Below are 22,655 nucleotides of genomic sequence, written 5' to 3'. Positions count from 1 at the left end.
CGTGCTCAGTAAATATCTGTGAAGAGAATGAGGAAATCATAGCTTTGATGAAAGGATTATGACTGTAAAGACTATGGCTGTAAAGCAGGATGTTAGTGGGTGTCAGGTCCACAAGTCCCCAAATGTGCTTTCAGGGCTTTGCCTGGCCACTTGTGCTCCTATAAACCACTATGAGAAGAATGTTCTCAAGGTGCTGCTGCCTTTTGCCACCAAAATGAGACACACAGAGCCAACCCAAACCCAGAACAAATCTGGATCCCAGCCCACATAACTGGCACACTGAGGCAGGGCTGCTCTACTTAACCCAGGGGCCCCTGAGGGAGAAACCAGTGCTTGCTGTTGTAAGTTACTGAGATGTCAGGTTGTTCTGTTATGCAGCATTATTACAGCAATAGCTGCCTAATGCAAGTCTAGCCTCCCACTGATTAAAGACCCAAGTCCACTAGCCAATACAGTGTGGAGAACTCTCTGCTTTGAACAGCTCTCAGCTCTCAGCAGAGATTAGTGAATATTGCAGCTGCCATGACCCCCATTACCAGTGCTACCTGACAATTATTGAGCACTTAATACGTGCCAGGCGTGTCACATGCCTTTTCTTTTTCAATCTTTGAGTAGCATCTATGCAATATGACTCTTAGGATCTCCATATTTGAGATAAGGACACTGAGGCTCAGAGAGGTTGACTTCCCCAAGATCACTCAGAAGATAAGTGACAGAAAGACATAACAGGAGTCTGTCTGAGGCCAAAGGCAGTGGCCCTTTCTTCCAGACTAAGTCACCACACCAGGCACTTTCATGGCAATGAGCGTCCTCCCACAGAAGACTGGAGACCCCGTGGTGTCTGCTCGGCCTAGGGCGGGACTTCTCAACCTCAGCATGATTGACATTTGGGGTCAGATAATTCTTTGTTGTGAGGGCTGTCCTGGAATCGCAGGATGTACAAGCAGCGTCCTTAACTTCTAACCACTAGATGCCAGCAGCCTCTGCTCCAGGTGTGACAACCAAAAATGTCTCCAGATATTGCTAGATGTTCTCAGGGGGTTCAGTCACCCCACAGAGAACCACTGGTCTAGGGCTGCCTGGGTAGGAGGAAGAGTTGACACAAAGGCATCGTCCTGCATGCTTGAGATGGATGACTGCGTTCAAACTGAAAACAATCTTCTGGGGTAGGCCTGGGTCTTCCCCCATTTTGCAGATGAAAGAACTGAGGCTTAAAGAAGAACTTGTCAGTGGCAGAGTTCAAGCTCTTAAGCATGCCATTTAAACTGCACTTTGAATCCCAGATGGAGGGATGCGGGCACTAGAAGAACCCCTCAAGGAATGAGCGTCCTTGCTTTACAGCAAGGACCCCAAGTCCACAAAGGGGCTACGGTAGGGCAATGTCACCCAGCTTGGCTTGGAGTCCGGGACTTCTGGATTCCAGGAATTTCTTTGTTCTCTTTAATTTTCTTTCATCTGAGAACCACCAAATGGCTCTTGAGGATAAAGACCTTCCAGAGTTTCTTCCAAAGCCCCTCAGCCATGACAAGTACAAATAGAAAACTCTCTTCTGCTGTCCTGCTGTTTAGGGAGGGATGCCACCCGAAAGCAGTAATGCATCCTGTAGATACCCTAAAAACTTAGGGCTGTTGCCAAAGAACTTCACACTCTCAAGGACTTGGAGCCTGCAAAATCAATAGTAGGTTCAGCACAGAGAAAGTTTAGTGCTGATGGGAGCCCAAGCTCAGGGCAACTATCAGGCTGTTGGCTGAGCAAGGTTGCTCTCCATGTGCCGGAGCTAATGCAGGCACCTTTGGTCACTGGGGAAAAGCCAGGCCTGCTTGTTGCCCAAATGCATTATTTTTAGCTCTGCACTGGGATCCATTAGCTAGAATCATGCCCTGGAGGTCAGACAGGCTGCACTGGAAATTCAATAGATGAACTTTCTCTAATGATGCTTTAAATCTCAGCATCCCCACCCTGTCCTGGGCAGTGCCTAGCAACCCATGGCTGCAGGAGTCCTGCGGAAGGCACATGCAGGGCTGAGGACCAGGGTGGGGGCACCCAGGGGGCACAGGGTGGGGTATTGTGTGTCAGTGTCATTAGGGTGAGGGAATGTACATAGGGTGCTGTCCAAATAGGAGGTACAGCCAGGTGCAGGCATTAATAATCATTATTTTCCTTGCTAACTGACTCCAGTGTCCCCTCCTTGAGGACCACCCCATCCCCAATAGCCCCCACCTAAGCCCCTCTCCAGCAGTGTCCTATTCATGTCGTCCATCATCTCCGTAAGATTCTCATGCATTTTCTTATTATCTGCTTCTCTCTATCACTAGCATGCTGCTTCCTTGAGGGCAGGGACCGCTTTTGTTCTACTTAATTGCTGTGTCCCCGATACCAGAATGGTACCTAGAACATGGCTGGCACATCTGTGTTTAATAGATTGTCATGTGACCTGTGAAAAACACAGACTGGATATTGCTAAATCTATGACACCACCCTAAGAAAACCACTGCCAGGTCATCTGTGCCATGTCATCAACTGCAAGCAAGACACAGCTTTATGTCAAAGATGTTTTAAAGCTTTGACCCCATAGATGAGATCCTCTATGATGGACACTTGGGCATTGCAAGTGCTTGTCCATATTGCATGTTTTTCTTCCTATTATTGTTCCTGGTGTTATTGTTGGGCAAGTCATGGCCCTTGGCCCTTCTCTAGGTGCTGCTCCTTCACCTCTTGAATGTGAATCAACAAAGAGGCCGACATCCAGGGTTCTCTCCCATTCAGATGTTATGACTCCTATTAACCTGCACATTGCAGACAAGACTCCTCAGCCCTTATCATTCTTTTACGCCGCACACTGGCCTGGCTTCATGTTCCAAGTGCTCCAAGGCAGGGATATTCATGATGCATTGCAGGGTGAGAGAAGGAATAGGCAGAAATGCATAAGGATATGGCTCTATTTCTGTAAGACAGACCAGGACTGAAAAGCCCTTATACATGTGTGTTGAATTGTGTAGACACATGTGTGTGAGCGTGTATGTGTATGTATGTAGATTTGCCAATAAGACAGTTTGTGGTTAACAAAAACAGTATGTATGATATCTTATTCTTTAAAAATTATCTGTATATGTGGGTATATGTGTGTAAGAAATGATTACCAAAATGTTTACAATGATTCTCTAAGGGTGATGGGAGTAAAGGTAGTTCTTTCTTTCTTAGAGTTTTCTGGAGCAATTATTATTGTAGACAACTTTTATACATTACTTATATAATCAGAAAAAATACCCACCAAAGTATTTCAGGGTGATTAAAAAGCCTGCAAAAATAAATGAAACAAAATATGTATGTATATCATCACTTGTATAGTTATCCTTGCTGGGAATGCAAATTTGAATCTAAATGAAGAAATACCAGGAAATCTTAAATGAGGAATATTTTATTTAAAAAGTTAAAAAAAAAAGGACTGTATTTCTCAAGAGTATTCTGTGCGTTAAAAGACAGGGCAATGCTAAGGACTTGCTTCAGCTTAAAGGAGACTAGAGTACGTGACCATTAAATGTGCATGTGAGCCTGGATTGCATCTTGTACTGCAGAAAAATATGCTCCTCCACAAGACACGGTTGGCCAACTGACAAAATTGGAAAACAGAATATGGATTAGATAGTATATTGTATCAACATTAAATTAACTGAAGTTGATGACTGTGGGTATGTAAAAGAATATTCTTATTCTTAGGAAATATACACTGAAGTAGTTAGAGTTAAAAGGCCTTGATATATGTAACTTACTCTGAAGTGGTTCAGCAACAAATCAATCAATCAGTCTATCTATCTATCTATCTATCTATCTATCTATCTATCTGTCATCTTCTATCTATCTAAATCTACCATCTCTCTAATCTATCACTTATCTATCTAACCTATTACCTACCAATAATCTATTAATCACCTATCTTATCTATCTCCCTTCCTCCATCCGTCCACCCACCCTTCTATTCACATATCCACCTATCCATCCATCTATCCATCTACCTGCCTACCTGTCTATCTGTCTATCTAGAGGATGGGAAGAGAGAAAGAGAGAGAGAGACTGAAACTGTGAAAAAGCAAATGGGTAAATATTGACAACAGTAGAACCTCAGTAAAGGGTATATAGTATACTTTGTCCAGTCATTGCAACCTTTGAGATAAGTTTGAAATTCCAAATAAAAAGTAAAATGCTAAGCAAAATTTGAATGTACAGAGACTATATAGCCTAATGGTCAAGAGCTTTTGGCCTTCTAGTTAGAATCCCTTCTCTGCCATGTACAAGTTGTGTGACCTCAGGCAGGTGGCCTCCATTTGCTGAGCCTCAGTTTTTTTCTACTATAAGACAGAATTAATAATAGAGATAATGCAGATGTTATGAGTAGTAAATGAGTTGGTATACAAAATAAAGTCTCGCATGTTTACCTCTTCTGTTTGGCTGTGAGTCCTGAGAGGTTCACTTTCTTCATCTGTTTTTCCTTACCAAAATCACAGAATCTTAAATGTGGTAGTTGGTTAATAAATGTTGGCTGAATGAAATTGAGGAGGAAAAGAGGAAGAAAGAAAACAAAGAAGGAAAGAATGAAGGAAAGAAAAAGGAAAAGCGAGAAAGCAAAATCATAAAACCCAAGTCCTCCTGCTGAATCTCAGCTTCCACATTTACACATTGGGTACTGTCCCATCTACACACATTCAAGTGCTTACACGGGCCAAGCAGATAATGGAAGTGGACCAAATATAAGGCAACTGTGATAAATCAGAAGGTGCCGGTGGGAACCAAGCTCTGAGGATGCAAATGCATTAGAAAGATACAATGGACTTTGGGGGCTTGGGGGAATTTTGGGGGCGGGAGGCAAGGGATAAAAGACTACAAATATGGTGCAGTGTATACTGCTCGGGTGATGGTTGCACCAAAAATCTCACAAATCACCATTAAAGAACTTACTCATGTAACCAAATACCACCTGTACCCCAATAACTTATGGAAAAATGAAAAAATAAATAAAGGGCACCCCACAGTGTTGCCAGGTGAGCACACTGTAGCTCTGCCAGATCTGCTGGATTTTCCCAATAAGCTGGAGGGGAAACCCTCAGATATGACTCGTGAGAATGCAAAATGGTATAGCCACTTTGGAAAAAAGTTTGGCAGTTTCTCAAACATTAAATGTAAGGTTACCATATGACCAAGCCATTCTACTCCTCTGTATCTACTCAAGAGGAATGAAAATGTATGTGCACACAAAGGCGTGAATGTGAATATTCATTGCAGCATGATTCATAAATGGATGAAACATTTGATAAGTGGAAACAACCCAACTGAGTGAATGGATGAACACAATATGGTATATCCGTACAGTGGAATACTATTCCGCAATAAAAGAAACAAACTACTGCCCCATGCTACCATGTAGATGAGCTTCGAAAACAATGCTAAGTGGAAAAAGTAGACACAAAAGACCATGTATTGTATGATGCCATTCATGGGAAATGCCCACAGCAGGCAAATCTATAGAGACAGAGACCAGCTTAGTGACTGCCAGGGGCCAGGGATAGGAATGGGGATTAACTGTGACAAAAATGTTATAAAATCGGATCATGGTGATGGTTGCCAAACTTAGCATAATTTACTAAAAATCACCGAGTTGTACATTTGAAGTGAGTTGCATCCAATTCTTATATTTTTAAGCAATACTGTGCATATCACACAAATATACTTGGAAGCCTCCAGTCTTAATCCCTGATCTACCTAATCAGAGGATTACATGAGATGACCAGAGTTGACTCTGAATTATTAAGCCCTTACTATATGCTGGCTACTAGGTCATGTTCTCTGTTGCATTTATAAAACTGATTGATCCTCATGCTGACCTTTTGAATTAGGAACTATGCTTATCCTCATTTTACTAAGAAGGTGACTGAGTACTGGAGGGAACGCTGTATGATTCACTCAAGGCTGCACAGCTTGAATGTGGCAAAGCCATCAGAAATTCTTTGGGAGACATTCTCCATGATATGCTTGCATTTCAGCACATTGTACAAACAGAGCATAGACTATTTTTGTTCTGAAAGGTCTTTTCAAAGGTGTTTTATATAGTGAACAGTCTTGGAAGACAGACAGTGCCTTCTTCTGGAGCAAAGGGCAGACACGCTTCAGGCCCAGTATGATAAAGGCATTGTCTCTTTGGGGAGGTCAGGCAGGCTTCCTGCCTGTCTTAAGTCAGGTTGGCCTGCTTTAACAGAATACCGTAAGTCAGGTGGCTTAAACAACACACATTTATTTCTCACAGTTCTGAAGACTGGGAAGTCTGAGATCAGGATGCCAGAATTGTTGGGTTCTGCTGAGAGCCCTCCTGGCTTGCGGACTGCTGCCTTCTTGCTATATCCTCACATAATAGAGAGACAGCAAGCTCTGTTCTCTTTTCCTCTTATAAGAGTACTACTGCCATCGTGGGGCTCCACCCTCATTGAAGCCTAATTACCTCCTAAAGGCCCTACCTCTAATACCATTGCATTGGGTGTTAAGGGCTTCCACATATGAATTCAGGGTGGGACACAAACATACAGCCCACGATAAAAGATGCACATTCTTGAAGGCCAGGATTCCTCTCCTGAAACCCGATCCACTACATGTGCAAGTGTCACTGGCCTCTTCTGCATAAGCCGGTGGGAACTGAAGCCCAGGCAACTGGTGCAGAAAGATGCTGATACAGTGACTGTCATTTGTCTCTGACCTCGGGGTCTTGTGTCTTCTGCCAGCATCCACAAAACTGTGACAGTTTGATTTGCCAGTTTACACTAGGGTGCAATCTCAGAGCCTTCAGAATTCTTGACAGAACTCTGAACTGCCTAAATCCAAAACCTCATGGGCCTGCTGCAGACTAGGCACTGATTAAATGTCAATTCCTTCCCCGTCTTCTCTCCATGGCATTCTGAGCTGTACCCAACTAGCACTGCAAATATCATTGATCTTATCAGACCCAAGGCCACAGCCAAGCCTGGGTCCTATGGACTGAGCTCATGTACACTGAGCCTGCCTGCTCTGATGTCCTCACCCAGTTTCTGCTGACTCGAGATTTCACATTGCTTTGTCAACAGCCAGGGGTATCAACTCTGGATTCATTTCAGGAGGCAATTTTCTGTTTGAATACATTTATTTCCCTAAAGATACTGATTATAATTCCTGGAGATATCAGTAACGGACTTCCTGTCAAAATTGTCTTCAGAGTAGTTAAGGATTGCTATGTATACAGCTGTGATAAATTTTGGGTTGCTTCCCTCTTGGTTTTTGTAGGCTGAAAGATAGGTTCTTTACCTCTAGAAAAGTTATCAGTGCTGGAGGTGTCTTATCAACACGTTACATTCATCAAGGGTTCTGGCTTTTAGGGGGCTTGCAAATCAGTGACAAAGGCCAGTGACCAACAAGGACCTGTGCTGTCCACTGTGGGAGCCACAAGCCACACATGGCTATGAAGCCCTGGAAATGGGGCTAGTTTCGATTTCAGTGTGCTGTTAGTATAAAACACACACTAGATTTCAAAGACTTAGTGTAAAAAAAGTAAAATATTTCATTATTAATGTTTATATAGATTACATGTAGAAATGGTAAAGTTTTAATATAATGGGTTAAACACAATGCATTATTACAATTAAATTCAACTTTTCTTAAAACTTTTTTTGAATGTGGCTATTAGAAAATTTAAAATTTCATATGTGGCTCACATTGTGTTTCCATTGGACAGTGTGATTTAGAACTTCATCCCCCTTTTCCTCTTCCTCCCATGGGCCTTGTGGTCTTTCTGTTAAAGCGCTCTGTATTGAAGGCCACCACCAGGTCATATATCACTTCCGGGTAAATTAGGGAAAAAAGCCCTTTCTTGAGATACTACCTCCAACAGTCAGAAGAATCGTCACAGTATATGGATGTTGCTGGAATGTTTACTGCCACCTACTGGAATGCTGTCATGGTTGAGTGTGGACGTCGCTGTGTGATGGTGGCGCTGAGCACAGCGGACAGTCTAGCATGGTGGTCTATTGCTTGTTCTAGGGGTGGAGTTTGCAGAGAAGTAATTTTCCGTGCCATTTATCCACCTCACCAGTTTGTAAACTTCTCTTCTACTCAGACATGGAGTTTTAAACACCAGAGAGAAGGCTGGTTGCTATCTGTCAGACTTGATTTGAGAGAAACAAAAATCACTACCTGAATGCTTTTTTTGATATTTGTTTTTTCCTGGATGTGTTTCCAGGGATTACAGAAAAATACAGAGAGAGACAAAATGCTTCATTTCTGGCTTGGTAAAGCCCTCACATCGCCTTATTCTTTAAGCAAGCATTGTGGTGTAGCATCATGACTAATGATGGGAAACACCAGGAATTGCAGTTCTTCCTCCAAAAAACTTAAGACTCTAGAGCACACATTACTCTAGGCAAGCCGTTTCTGGGAAGAGCAAAATGCTGGATATTTTAGACTTTCTAAGCCATATGTTTTCTGTCAACTACTCAATTCTCCTGTGGTAGCCCCCAAAGCAGCTACAGGCAAAATGGAAGTGAATTTGAGTGGCTATGTCCCAATAAAACTTTATTTACAAAATAGGCAGTGACTAGGTTTGGCCCATGGCTCATGGTTTGCCAACCCCTACTCTAGAAGGGTGCTTTTAAACAGTTACCCCATCGGCCAACCCACAGCACAAATGTATTTTGTTTTTTATTTTTTTGCCCATTAAAAAAAGATTAGAATTTGCTGCTAACCTTGAAAAACAAGGTTGTTGCTTTTTTTAACCAAAAATCTAGATTTTCCGTTCTTTTGGAGACATAAAATACTGAAATCCCACTACCTCATGACCACAACTGGTTATAGCAATTTCCTTGCTGGGAAAGACAAAGAGCAGAATCTTGGCTGCTCTTCTAGAATAGGCAGAACCAATTTATCACTTCACTTATTGAAGTTACCTGCTTAGCTACAGTAGGCATTCAGGGTTTGACCCATAGTCCAAAGCACCACTGATGGTCTATCAAGGGATGAGTGGGTAAAGAGAATGCGGTGTATAAACACAATGGAAGATTGTTCAACCTTAAAAAAATAAAGAAATCCTATTATTTGTTAGAACGTGGACGAACCTACAGGACATCATGTTAAGTGAAGTAAGCCAGGCACAGAAAGACAAACACTGCATGATCTCACGTACATGTGGAATCTAGTGAAGTTGAACTGATAGGAGCAGAGATAGAATGGCAGTTACCAGGGGATGGGTAAGGGGACAGTTGTGCAGATATTGGTCAAAAGATACAAAATATCAGTTAGACAGGAGAAGGAATATGTTCAAGCAATTTTTTGGTATAATATGCTAAATTTAGTTACTAATAACATATATATATATTTTGAGATGGAGTCTCGCTCTGCCACCCAGGCTGGAGTGCAGTGGCACGATCTCGGCTCACTGCAACCTCTGCCTCATGGGTTCAAGTGATTCTCCTGCCTCAGCCTTCCAAGTACTGGGACTACAGGTGCGCACAGCCATGCCCAGCTAATTTTTGTATTTTTAGTAAAGATGGGGTTTCACCATGTTGGCCAGGCTAGGCTAGAACTCCTGACCTCAGGTGATCCACCCACCTCAGCCTCCTAAAGTGTAATAATATATTCTTGAAAATTGCTAAGAGAGTAGATTAAGTTCTCATCACATAAAAAAGATAAGTATGTGAGATGTGAGGTTATGCATATGTTAATTATTAGGTTGGTACAAAAGTAATTGTGGATTCTGCCATTTAAAAGTAATGGCAAGAACCATAATTACTTTTGCATTGGCCTAATAGCTCAATTTAGCCATTCCATAATGTATATGTATTTTAAAATAATATGCTGTGCATTATACAGGTATATGCACACACACAATTTTTAATTGTCAAATAAAGGAAGAAAGACAGGAATGAACCAAAAATCCTAACCAGGTTGGCATGGTGCGAAAACAAAGAGATGGCAATGGACACGTTGAGTGGATCAGCTGGAAGTGTGTTGCACATAAGCCTCTGTATAGTTGAACCTCACGTATTTCAGTCTAAATGTCCCTAGCAAACGGGATGTCCAAGTGAAGTTCCCACTGGTTCCATCCAGCTGGCTGTGGAATGACTTACCTTGATAACGTCCTCGTCTGTGGACTTGCACTCCACCGACTCTGAGATGTCCATCACGGCACTGTTCTCCTCCACAGAGACCACCTTGATAGGCATGGCAACTGTCTTTCCTGTGAGTATGGCGGTGTTCAGAATTTCAGTGTCCTGCCAAAAAGAATCAAACACACTGGGTCAAGGGAGATATTCCATTCTGTTGGGAACTGGGCAATTCTAGGGGGAACCTCCCAGGGTAAACACCAGGCTGTCCTTGTTTGTACAAGACACACTGTACCGTTTACATACTGTACCAGGACTTGGAATAAAGGGCTATTCTTTGGAACAATTTACCAAGAATGTTTAACAGTTTACTTTTAGTTTATTTATGATCATATTTCTAGTTTTCAACAACAATCAAAAAGTATTTATTCTTTTTCTTTATTGCAGAGACCAAGTAGAAGTAATACATCAGTTAGGTTTGGTTGTAAGCAACAGAAACTAACCCTGGGTACCTTGAGCAAGCACAGTAGGTTGAATAATGCTTTCCTCTCACCTCCTGCAAAAGATATCCATGCTCTAATCTCCGGGATCTGTGAATGTTACCTTACATGGTAAAAGGGACATTGCAATTGTGATTGAATTAAGATCTTAAGATGGAAGAATTATCCTGGATTATCTAGGTGGATCCAGTCATCCGAAAGTCCCTACAAGAGGGAGCCATGAAGGTCAGAGGAAGAGGAGGAGATGTTGCAGTGGAGGCAGAGGTCAGGGTGATATGGCCATGAGCCAAGAGACGTGAACAGTCTCTAGAAGCAAGCTGGAGAAGGCAAGGAACAGATTTTCCCTGAGAGCTTCCAGAAGGAGTGCAGCCCTGCCAACATCTTAACTTTAGCCCCTTAAGACTCACTTCAGACTTCTGTCCTCCAGAAGTGTAGGATAATACATTTGTGTTAATTTGTCATCGCAGCATCAGGAAACTAACACAGATCCTTACGGGCTAGATCCTGGATTGCTCCCAGCAACAAAGGAAGAGCTGAAGAAGGTTTTGCAAAGTCCAGATCACCTTCAAGGATACTAAAAGCAGGAAATAATGGGCAGTGTCTCCCAAATAAGATGGAATGAATGTCTTCAACCATTACTTTCTTTTTCTTTTTTACTTTATATATAAGGGAAATTTATTGGCTCATGTACCTGAAATGCCTATAGCATGGGATATGATTGTGTCCAGAGGGCCAAACAATGTCTTTTATGCTGTCAATTTTCTTGACATCTTTTTTCCCCCTTCATCTCCCCTTCCCTCATCTTCAACCATTCCTATTCTTTTTTTTTTTTGATATGGGGTCTCACTATGTTGCTCAGGCTGGTCTTGAACTCCTGGCCTCAAGTGATCCTCACACCTTGGCCTACCAAAGTGCTGGGAACATAGGCAAGTGTCACCATGCCCAGATAATTTTAATTTTTTACTTTTCTTGTAGAGACAGGATCTTGCTATGTTGTCCAGGCTGGTCTTGAACTCCTAGCTTCAAGCGATCCTCCTGCCTCAGTCTCCCGAAGTGCTGGGATTACAGACATGGGCCGCCGTGCTCGGCACCTTCATTTTTTAAAAAATGAAGACTAAAGCAAAGCAAAGTGCCTTCCTCTGTTGCTCCATGGGAGCCCATTCCATCACAGTCAATGGGGACTTTGATTTATCCTGCTCAGATGACTTCACGCAAAACTATTAGCGTCACACCTCTCATGTATGTTGTGATCTGCCAGGTGATGATGAAAACACCTTCTATTTGATTTTGTAGGATACTACCTGATTGCCTTTTTATAATTCTTTTCTTTATGGACAGATGAAAATGAAAAAGGGCCTTGGCTTTGGGACATCTAATGATGCCAGTTTCTCACAAAGTCCCTTTCCAGAAACACTGCTCTGGTGTGAAGCAGGAGGTGGAAAAAGATTTTCTCCGTTCTTTCTCCAGGGAAGCAATTGACACAAAAATGACCTTTTGCATTAAACAAGAGCGCAGCTGAAAGAGTTATGAGTTTTAAGTAGAGCCTCGGCCTCTCTGTGATGCTTTTGCATCAGCCAGCAGTTACATCACCCTCGGCTGTGTCTTCTCCTGGGTCCGTGGGATTCCTGGAGCTGGGCTGCAATCCAGGCAGCTTGCACAATGTCTATTATGGAGGCTAAGAATACTTTAGAAATTCCCCAGGTCTATTTTCAGGTTCATTACAGGTAATGTGCTCGGAGTTCAGTCTTTACATTTTCTCTCTCAGAATGGTCTTTGGCTAATGGCTTCATTAAAGCAGTACATTCCCTCATGGATTGTGATTAGTTTTCTAACGGCTGTTGCAACTACACGCACACATGCGCGCACACACACACATGTTCACACACTCTACCTAACACTCCCTATCCCTAAATTGCACTCCACCAAAATTAAGATGGGTTGGACATATATGTATATGTGTATGTATATATATCTCTATCTCTATCTCTATCTCTATCTCTATCTCTATCTCTATCTGTATCTATATGTATTTTGAGACGGAGTCTTGCTCTGTCACCCAGGCTGGAGTGCAGTGGCGCGATCTCGGCTCACTGCAAGCTCCGCCTCCTGCGTTCACGCCATTCTCCTGCCTCAGCCTCCCGAGTAGCGGGGACTACAGGCACCGGCCACCACGCCCAGCTAATTTTTTGTATTTTTAGTAGAGACGGGGTTTCACCGTGTTAGCCAGGATGGTCTTGATCTCCTGACCTCATGATCCACCTGCCTCGGACATATATATTTTTCACTGACCAATATCAATTTCAGGAGCAGAGAATTAATAGTCATAGAAATAACAAATGATAAAAGGAAGCTTTGGCCTCCAGAATAAACTGGCTGTGACATGGAGGAAGTTCCCTGTATTTAAAACCACTCTCCTGACTGGTAGTTTGGTGTCTATGAAGTGGTGGGCCCTGGAGTCTGGACTCCTGGATTCTGCTCCTTGCTTTCCCATTAACTTCCTGTGCAATCCTGATCACATATCATATCTCTTGGAATCTTTGTTTCCTCATTTTACAAATTAGCGGGGGTTGGGCTATGCCATCTATCTTTTCGACTGTTGAATCCTAGACTGTCTTAGTTCATTCAGGCTGCTATAAGAAAATAGCATAGACTGGGTAGCTTCTAAACAGCAGAAATTTGTTTCTTACAGCTCTGGAGGCTGGGAAGTCCAAGTGCAAGATTCAGTGTCTCATGAAGGCAGAGAGAAAAAAATGTGTGTGTGCCTGTGTGTGTGAGTGCCTGCGTGTTTATGGGTACATGTGCCTGTGTGTATGTGTGTGCCTGTGTTTGTGTATGAGTGCCTGTGAATGTGTGTGCCTGTGAATGTGTGTGCCTGTGTGTGTGGGTGCCTGTTTATGGGTACATGTGCCTGTGTGTATGTGTGTGTGTGCCTGTGTTTGTGTATGAGTGCCTGTGAATGTGTGTGTGCCTGTGTGTGTGAGTGCCTGTGTGCTTATGAGTACATGTGCCTGGGCATATGTGTGTGCCTGTGTGTATGTGTGTGAGTGCCTGTGAATGTGTGTGCCTGTGAGTGTGTGTGTGCCTGTGTGTGTGAGTGCCTGTGTGTTTATGGGTACATGTGCCTGTGTGTATGTGTGTGTGTGCCTGTGTTTGTGTATGAGTGCCTGTGAATGTGTGTGTGCCTGTGTGTGTGAGTGCCTGTGTGTTTATGGGTATGTGTGCCTGTGTGCATGTGTGTGCCTGTGTTTGTGTATGAGTGCCTGTGAATGGGTGTGCCTGTGAATGTGTGTGCCTGTGTGTGTGTGTGAGTGCCTGTGTGTTTATGGGTACATGTGCCTGTATGTGTGTGTGTGTGCCTGTGTTTGTGTATGAATGCCTGTGAATATGTGTGTGCCTGTATGTGTATGTGTGTATGCTTGTGTGTTTATGGGTACATGTGCCTGGGTGTGTGTGTGTGTGCGCCTGTGTTTGGGTATGTGTGAGTGCCTGTGTGCATATGGGTGCATATGCCTGTGTGTGTGTGCGCCTGTATTTTTGCACCTGCATTTGTGTATGAGTGCCTGTGTGCATATGGGTACCTGTGCCTCTGTGTGTGTGTGCGCCTATGTTTGTGTGTGTGTGAGTGCCTACGTGTATGGCTACATGTGCCTGTGTATGAGTGCCTGTATTTGTGTATGTGTGAGTACCTGTGTCTGTGTGTGTGTGTGCACCTGTGTTTGTGTATGTGTGTCTGTGTGCACATGGGTACATGTGCCTATTTGTGTGTGTGCCTGTTTGTGTATGTGCCTATGTATGTGTGTGCCTATGCTTGTGTGTGTGAGTGCCTGTGTATGTGTGAGTGCCTGTGTTTGTGTATGTGCGAGTGCTTATGTGTGTATATGTATGAGTGTGAGTTCCTGTGTGTATATGTATGAGTGCCTGTGTGCATATGGGTGCATGTGCCTGTGTGTATGTGTGAGTGCCTGTGTTTATTGCGAGTGCCTGTGTGTATGATATTGATGTGGCAGGCCTACAGAGTTCTTTGCATCTGGTCACACCTCTCAAATACCTTTTTAGTTGAGGCCAATTCACAGCAATCTGCCTAGCACACTATTTATGTGTATACAATTGTTCTGTCTTCTGAAACCCACCTAAACCCCCGCGGGACCAAGAAGAACACATCATGTGCATGGCTGGCTGGGGGTGGATGCCACTTCCCTTTATGCTGCTGCTTAGCACTGCTCGGAAGAAGGCTTACACTGCTAGCTGCCTTTCCTCTGGCCCCATCCGGCTCTGATGAGTTTAGCATCACAGAAGGCAGCCTGCTTCCTGAAAGCACACAGGTGTACAATTCCTGCCGACCCCAGTAGGTGTTAGAGACCGCTCATCGACACTGTCTCAAGGCCTCAGAACACGACAAAGGCATAACTATGACTTGGAAGCTTTTTGTATTATTAAATGTTTTTTCTCTCCTTTTACCTTGCTCTGAAGCCCTCCACCCACCTCCGTCATAAATCAGAGAACTGTTCTGTTTTGCTGAAAATAATCAATAAGGTAGGGTTCTTTAAATCATGGTCATTTCAAATTTGAAAAAAGCCAGAGGCTGCTGAGAAAACACATTTTTGCTGTTTGATTTACCCTCATAAATGTAAATTAGTTTGGCCATTTTCTAGGTGAACTGTATTTTTAACTTTTAAATAAATAAGAACATGGAATTACTTCTGGAACGACTTCATGGAATTATTTCTGTGTATGGGTACATGTGCCTGTGCGCATGTGTGTGTCTGTGTGAGTGCCCGCGTGCATGTGTGTGGGTGTGTGTGCCTGTGCGTATGCGTGTGCCTGTGAGTGCTCGCGTGCATGCGTGCGGGTGCGTGTGCCTGTGCGTATGCGTGTGTGCCTGTGAGTGCCCGCGTGCGTGCGTGTGGGTGCGTGTGCCTGTGCGTATGCGTGTGTGCCTGTGTGAGTGCCTGCGTGCGTGCGTGTGCGTGTGCCTGTGCATATGTGTGTGTGCCTGTGTGAGTGCCTGCGTGCGTGCGTGTGGGTGCGTGTGCCTGTGCATATGCGTGTGTGCCTGTGTGAGTGCCCGCGTGCGTGCGTGTGGGTGCCTGTGCCTGTATGTGCGTGTGCCTGTGTATGTGTGTGTGCCTGTGTGAGTGCCCGCATGCGTGTGGGTGCGTGTGCCTGTGTATGTGTGTGTGCCTGTGTGAGTGCCCGCGTGCGTGCGTGTGGGTGCATGTGCCTGTGCATATGTGTGTGTGCCTGTGTGAGTGCCCGTGTGCGTGCATGTGGGTGTGTGTGCCTGTGCGTATGCGTGTGTGCCTGTGTGTATGTGTGTGTGTGCCTGTGTGAGTGCCCACGTGCGTGCGTGTGGGTGCATGTGCCTGTGCATATGTGTGTGTGCCTGAGTGCCCGCGTGCGTGCATGTGGGTGCGTGCCTGTGTGTATGTGTGTGTGCCTGTGTGAGTACCCGCGTGCATGCATGTGGGTGCGTGTGCCTGTGTGTATGTGTGTGTGCCTGTGTGAGTACCCGCGTGCGTGTGTGTGGGTGTGTGTGCCTGTGTGTGTGTGCCTGTGTGCGTGCGTGTGGGTGCTTGTGCCTGTATGTGTGTGTGCCTGTGTGAGTGCCTGCGTGCGTGCATGTGGGTGGGTGCGCCTGTATGTGGGTGCATGTGCCTGTATGTGTGAGTGCCTGTGTGTGCATGATATTGATGTGGCAGGCCTACAGAGTAGGCACTCTGTAGGCACATATACAAACACAAGCACACACACATAGACACACACGCATGCATACACGCAGGCACACGTACCTATACATAGAAGTAATTTCATGAAGTCATTCCAGAAGTAAATCCATGTTCCTTAACACGGAAGTGTTAAAAAGACTCGGAAGTGTGAATAGACTCAAATATGTTGGAGTTTGACTGACTGGCCACAGAGATGGGACTGGCCACAGAGATGGGGGATTTGTCCCAGGAATGGGTGTAAAACGCCCCACTTCGAATATCCCCCAAGGGTTCTCCTGCAGAGTAGAAAAGAGTGAGGAAATGTATTACATCCACACAACGGAAGACTATTCAGCCACAAAAAGGAATGCATGCATGCAACAACATGGATGGATCATGAACATGTTGTGTGAGGCGAAACAAGGCCAACACAAAGGCCCCATATTACACGGTCCTACTCATATGAAATGTCCACACCAGGCAAATCCACAGACAGAACGTGCATTAGTGGTGGTCAGGGGCTGCAGGGATGGGGAAGGGAAGTGACTGGTAATGGGTACGATATTTCCTTTTGTGGTGATGAAAGTGTTTTGAAATTAGATAGGGATGATGGTTCATAACCTTGCAAATACTAAGAACCACTGACCTGTATATTTTAAAACAGTACATTTTATGGCATGAGAATTATATCTCTATAAAAAAGAAAGGAAAGAGTGTGGGATGGGGCTGGAGCCATGGAAAGGCCACATCAGGCTCAGATACGGCTTTCGATTCTGGGCTCCTGCATGGCCTCAGACAAGCCAATGATCTATCTCCACCCACAGCTGACTGACCCTGGACATGGGACTAAGAACAGACACATTCGTGGCTCAGAGACCAGACGTCTGCCTAGTAAAGCAACTTTGGGGATTTAAATTTCATGAGGGTCTGGAGAAAGGGTGAGCTTAATCTAAAATGTCCCAGAGAGCAGCAAACAACCTCTCTCAATCCATGTGGCTGGGAGTCAAGAAGAGGTAGTAGTTAATAAAAAGGAAAAAAAAAGCCAAGTCACATTTGAGGAGCTCTTGGCATGTGCTAGGTGTTGCTACTATTCTCACCACTACCCCAAACCCATGAAGCGGGTAGTTGTGTTATCCTTAGTCTATGGATGGGGAAACTGAGGCATGGAGCTGAGTGACTGACTTGTCTGGGGGCATAGCCCATACATGAATCAGCCACATTTGAACGTCAAGCCCAGGGCAGGAGCATATGTTCTTGACCACAACTTCTCGGCAGGTCAAGAGCAAGGACCTGAGAGAGAATTGCCTTAAATCCTGGCTCTGCCCTTTTCTTGCTATTATTTAAATGCTCCAAGCATCAGAATCCTTGACTGTGAACTCCCAGAATAATTAGGGTTGTTGTGAAGATTAAATCAGATAATGTTTATGGATTGCCTGTCAGGGTTTGGAACAAAGTCCATGTTGACTCAAAGGGCAGCTATTAAACATAAATGTGAAGTGTCTCGTATAAGGCAAATTGGTGGCTGGAGGGAGGCCAAATTCACTCACTTCAATCTCTCTTTCTCTCTGAAAATTGGGGCTGTGCAGGGGGAGGAATAGAAAATAAAATAAAAACAAGTCAAGCACATAGCAGACATCCAAACACATTTAAAACGTATTTAAGTTAGCACTTTTTGTATTCTTTTCAGAATTTTTTTCTTTTACAAAAGAGACAAAACATGGCTGATAACTTTAAAATCTCCTCTGTCATTTTTCCAGTCCTGATCCTCAATTTCCCTCCCTAGAGGCAATCACTGTCAGGATTTGGCATGTATCTTTCCAGTTTGTGATTCTTATACTTTAACCAAATATCCATATTTATGTAAAGAAAATATGGTATTGTCTTTTGCTTTTATGTTTTATACAAAAGCACGTTTTACATAGTTTATGTAAATATATTGTACTTTCATCAACTTGTGTTTTGTTTTTCAAAACACTCAACATTATGTTTTTATGATCTATCCCTGTTTGTATAGCTGGAGCATTTATTCCTATTTAGATCCATATTTACATACTGATTGAATTCATTTGTCTCAAAACTGACTAAATTCCATTGTGTGCCTTTTCTATATTTTACCTTTCCATTCTCTTACCCATGGAAACTTACAGTGTTTCAAATTCTTTGCCTTTGCAAATAACTGAATCCCTCCACGTTTATATGTATCCAGGGTTTTTTTTTTTTTTTAGCATCTTCTCATCCCAGAAGTGAAATTGCTGGGTTGAGAGGGTACACATTTTCCTCTTTGATCCTGCTATTTGGTGCTTCTAAGCAGTTGTCGTCATACACTCTGAGCTGCAGCGTGTGAGGCCGTCCTTCCCTGAGACCCTGGCAAACCCCCGTGATTATGTATCCCTTGGCCAGGTGATGGTTCCAGCTGGTCAACTAAACATTAACCTTGCTGTTGCTGTGATGGGATTTTGTAGATGTGACTAATGCTCATAATCAGCTGACTTTATTTATAAAGGAAGTTATCCTGCATAATCTGGGTGGGCCTGATCCAATTGGTTTGAAAGGCATTTAGAAGCAGAGCTGAGGCTTCCCTGAACAGGAAGAAATCTTGCCTGTGGACAGCACTTCAGTTTGTGCCCCAAAGATCCAGGCTGCCCTTCATGACAGTTTGTCCATGACACATAGCTATATCTGTCTATCTATCTAGCCTATCAATCATCTGTCTATCTATTTATGTGTCTATCATCTATCCAATCTATCTTCTATCATCTATCTAATCTGTTATCTATCTAGTCTGTCATCTATGTATTATCTATCTTACCTCTCGCTATCTATCTTCTTTCTATCTCCTATCTATCTGTCTGTCTATCTATCTATCTATCTATCTATCTATCTATCTATCTATCTATCTATCTACCTACCTACCTACCTACCTACCTGCCTACCTACCTATCTCCTCATCTTGTTTCTCTGGTGAAACCTGCTGTTTTACCAGCCTCTTTATTTTAGATATTTTGGTGGGTAGGGTACCATTTACTTCCCTATTACTGTAATTACCGTGCCTGGCTCATGGTGGCCGTGGAGGTTCAGGGCTTGTGGACTGCAGAGACCTGAGAGCTCTAAGGCCTGGCTTTGGGCCAGTCCACGATGCTAAGGTTGTGGGCACATGGGCAAATGGGGCTTGGCAAGCCGTTTTCTTCTTTGAGGAAGCTGATCCCCATCCTTGAACTATATGCTGGGAAAGTGACTGCATAAAGTGTCTGGGAACCACAAACAACAAGTGGGAATCCCATAGAGAAAGCAGGAATTAGCCTGCCTTACACTTTGCTATGAAAATTTGGCCCTTCTAAGTGGATCAAAGTGGACTTAAGGGGTTTTTCTAGCCATGCAGGTTAAACTAGTTGGCTGCACATCTCAAAGGAGACCCTGCAGGAACTCCCAGTGGTTGTGCCCAGACCTTACATTCTCATTCCCACTCCCAAGTTTAATTTCTGGGAAGAAACTTCTCCTATAGAACTGGCTATTTTAAAGCAAGTTATAAGTCATCCCATTTTTGAGCACCAGAATCAGAGAGGAAAGGGGTTTCTCAGCCCACCTGGACGAGGAGGAATGACTTGCCCAGGGCCACACAGCTGGACAGTGACACCATCTTGCTTTCATTTCTTTTATCCACCACACCTGCCACCTCTCTCAAGCGTGTTTTCTCTGAGGTGGAGCAGACCTTTGGTGGCAACAGCAGCATGCATTACGTGCCAGATTCTCTTTAAGCGCTTCGTGTGTCCCAGCTCCCTGAACCCTTGGAGGGAGACTCTGTTCTCACCCTGATTTGAAGCGTGAAGAGATGAAGTCAAGAATGCCAACTAACTCACTCAAACTCACAAAGCCAGCAGCGGGGTGGAGCTGAGATATGAACCCCAAGTGAGAGGTCCAACCCCTGGTTCTTACTCTTTGCACAAGACAACCCTCTAGAAAACAAGCCCACCAGTGGGGGTTGTGGGAGTGGACGAGTGGCCCTGAGGGCCTGTCTCACCCTGGACTGGAGAAGCCACTGGACAGTGGGACATGGACATTTTTCATTTCTCTCCAGACCCATTCTGACATCGCTGACTCTTAAATCTATCTATCCAATCCGTCTTCAATCATCTATCCAAGGACACTTAAGGACGCTTAATCCAAGTGTCCTTCCTTCCATCTGTAGCCAGAGAAGCAGTCCATTCCTGTGAGCGCCTCCCAAATCCATGGATTTTCTTCCCTGCCACCTGTCTCTGAAGGAGGAATAACTGGGCGAATGCTCCCCCTCCACACGTACGGACGTCCACAGAGCTCAGGGTGTCTTGCTTGGTCTCCTCTGGGGGCTTGCGGAGCTGACTGCAGACCAAAAGTTTCACATTTTCCTTGAGGAAGGCAACTAATAGGGAAATCTACTGTTCACTAATTCAAAGCAGATGCTGAGAACAGAGATGGCAACCATGTGCTGCTTCTCAGAATGAAGAGAAAGATGGATTGAATTTCTGTGGGGAGAGCAGGTGTCTGTAATGGCTTCACAGACGTCTTTCACATCCCATTAGATTTTGCAGACAGATGAATAAGACACAGGAGCCAATTCCTGTCCATGGCAAGTTTTTATGTAAATTTGTTAGCCAAGAATGATTTTTACATTTTCAAGGCTTTAAAAAAAAAGAAAGAAAAGAAAAACAATATGCAACAGAGACTGTGTCCTGCAAAACTGAAAATATTTACTATCTAGCCCTTTATGGAAAAACTTTGCTGATCCCTGAACAAGATCATTTTTCCAACAGGAAGGGCCCTCTTTCCTCCAAAGGCCTCTTTTAGTCTTCAAGTTTCAGGCCATTCTCTCTGGTAGAGCTATGGAGTCATCTTCCTTTTGCAGAAGCTAACTCCTGTCCTTATTGCTTTCTCCTCTTCAGTGGTTACAGCCTCTGATCCACCATGCTTCCAGTGGGACTTCAACATCAGCATGATGGCTTCCTCCATAAAAGCCTGCACCCTTTGCTCAACTTGGCATAGATTTGCATCTTGATAATTTGCATTGCATGTTTGGACCTATGAGGAATCTTGCGCTAAACCAGAGGGGCTCATGTTAAATAGGAAGGGAGATTTGAATTGGGGAGAACTTTATAGTGGTTGATCATTTACATTTGTGATGATTTTTGTGTTACTGAAAGCATCCGGTTCCCTGTATGTGCTTTTAGCTCAAGGAAGGTGACCATAAACACTTGAATAACAAGAGGCACCTAAAACTGGCCTTTCTGGACTTAACCATAGCAGATAACATTACCACACTGCCTGCTCCAAAGGAAAAGTATATGAACAGGAAAAAAAAAAAAAAAAAAAAGATCATGTCCTCCTCTATCTCAGCGGAAGCGCAGTTGGTTGGGGAAACATCCCAGCAGGTTAGGAGGATGCTGGAGACGGCGGGAAGGCACACCGCTCACATGGCAGGTTCTGGGGAGATAGCTCATGTGGCAGGTTCTAGGGGGAAGAAAGGTCCAGTTTTGAAATTGGAACCCAGAAAAGAGGGTCCAGCTGTCAGCATTCAGAGGGCAGCGACCATTGTGGCTTCATGAGTTCAAACTAAAAAGGTGCCTGCCTTGTGGCCTTCATGGGAGCTGCGTTCCTGCTCCTGCCTTGAGGCCTCCATGGGAGCTGCGTCCCTGCTCCTGCCTTGTTGGAGCTTTGCTTTCCTCATCTGTGAAATGGCGATAATCCCACTTTCCTCTAGGGTTGTAGGCAAGAGGACCTACAAAAAATCCCAGGTCAGTGCCTGGTACAGAGGTGGCCACTCCACCACCCCAACCCCATCCATCTTCATCCCAGGAAACAGAGCCCACAAACTGTGACACTGTATTTGAATGTCCTGATTCACCAAGTTGCTTTTGAGCTCCCTGTAGCTGCACCAGACCAATAGGTTCCATTTTTATGTAACAAAGTTGTGAGTTGTTTTTCACTTGCCATGGACCCCCAGGTTGAAGGTCACATAGCCTAAGCATGCCTAGATGAGCCACACATGCAGACACAGAGGAACCCTAAGTGCTCAAACTGAGGTGTGGGAACTGAATTAAGAACAGGACACTGCATAATACGGTCCAGGATCCAATCAGATCGAGCCCTAGCATCACCCCATGGCAGGATCCAGTCAGATCATGCCTCCCTGCATCACCTCATTGCAACATCCAATCTGATCACATCTCATTACCCAATGCTTATAAAACCTGGCCTCCCTTCCTGAAGTAAAGAAAAAGAGCTTTTCTAGCTACCAAACAATGATGAAATCTGTTTGCTGGGATAATATTGAGATATTAACTTATGTTTTCCCTCTCTGTGGCTTCCCC

At 44.2% G+C, this 22,655-nt stretch overlaps 1 protein-coding gene across 1 annotated transcript in view; it reads right to left on the bottom strand.

The window, feature by feature from the left end:
• The window catches only part of TMEM132C (transmembrane protein 132C), a 444,401-nt gene that overhangs the window by 28,637 nt on the left and 393,109 nt on the right, over positions 1 to 22,655 (bottom strand). Inside the window, exon 5 of the mRNA XM_055359198.2 lies at positions 10,134 to 10,277. Within this exon, the coding sequence (XP_055215173.1) occupies positions 10,134 to 10,277 (144 nt within the window). The remainder of the gene's footprint in view (positions 1 to 10,133; positions 10,278 to 22,655) is intronic.

This window comes from Gorilla gorilla, chromosome 10 (assembly GCF_029281585.2).
Source record: "Gorilla gorilla gorilla isolate KB3781 chromosome 10, NHGRI_mGorGor1-v2.1_pri, whole genome shotgun sequence".
Lineage (NCBI taxonomy): Eukaryota > Metazoa > Chordata > Mammalia > Primates > Hominidae > Gorilla > Gorilla gorilla.
This window is presented reverse-complemented; position numbering and strand designations above follow the sequence as displayed.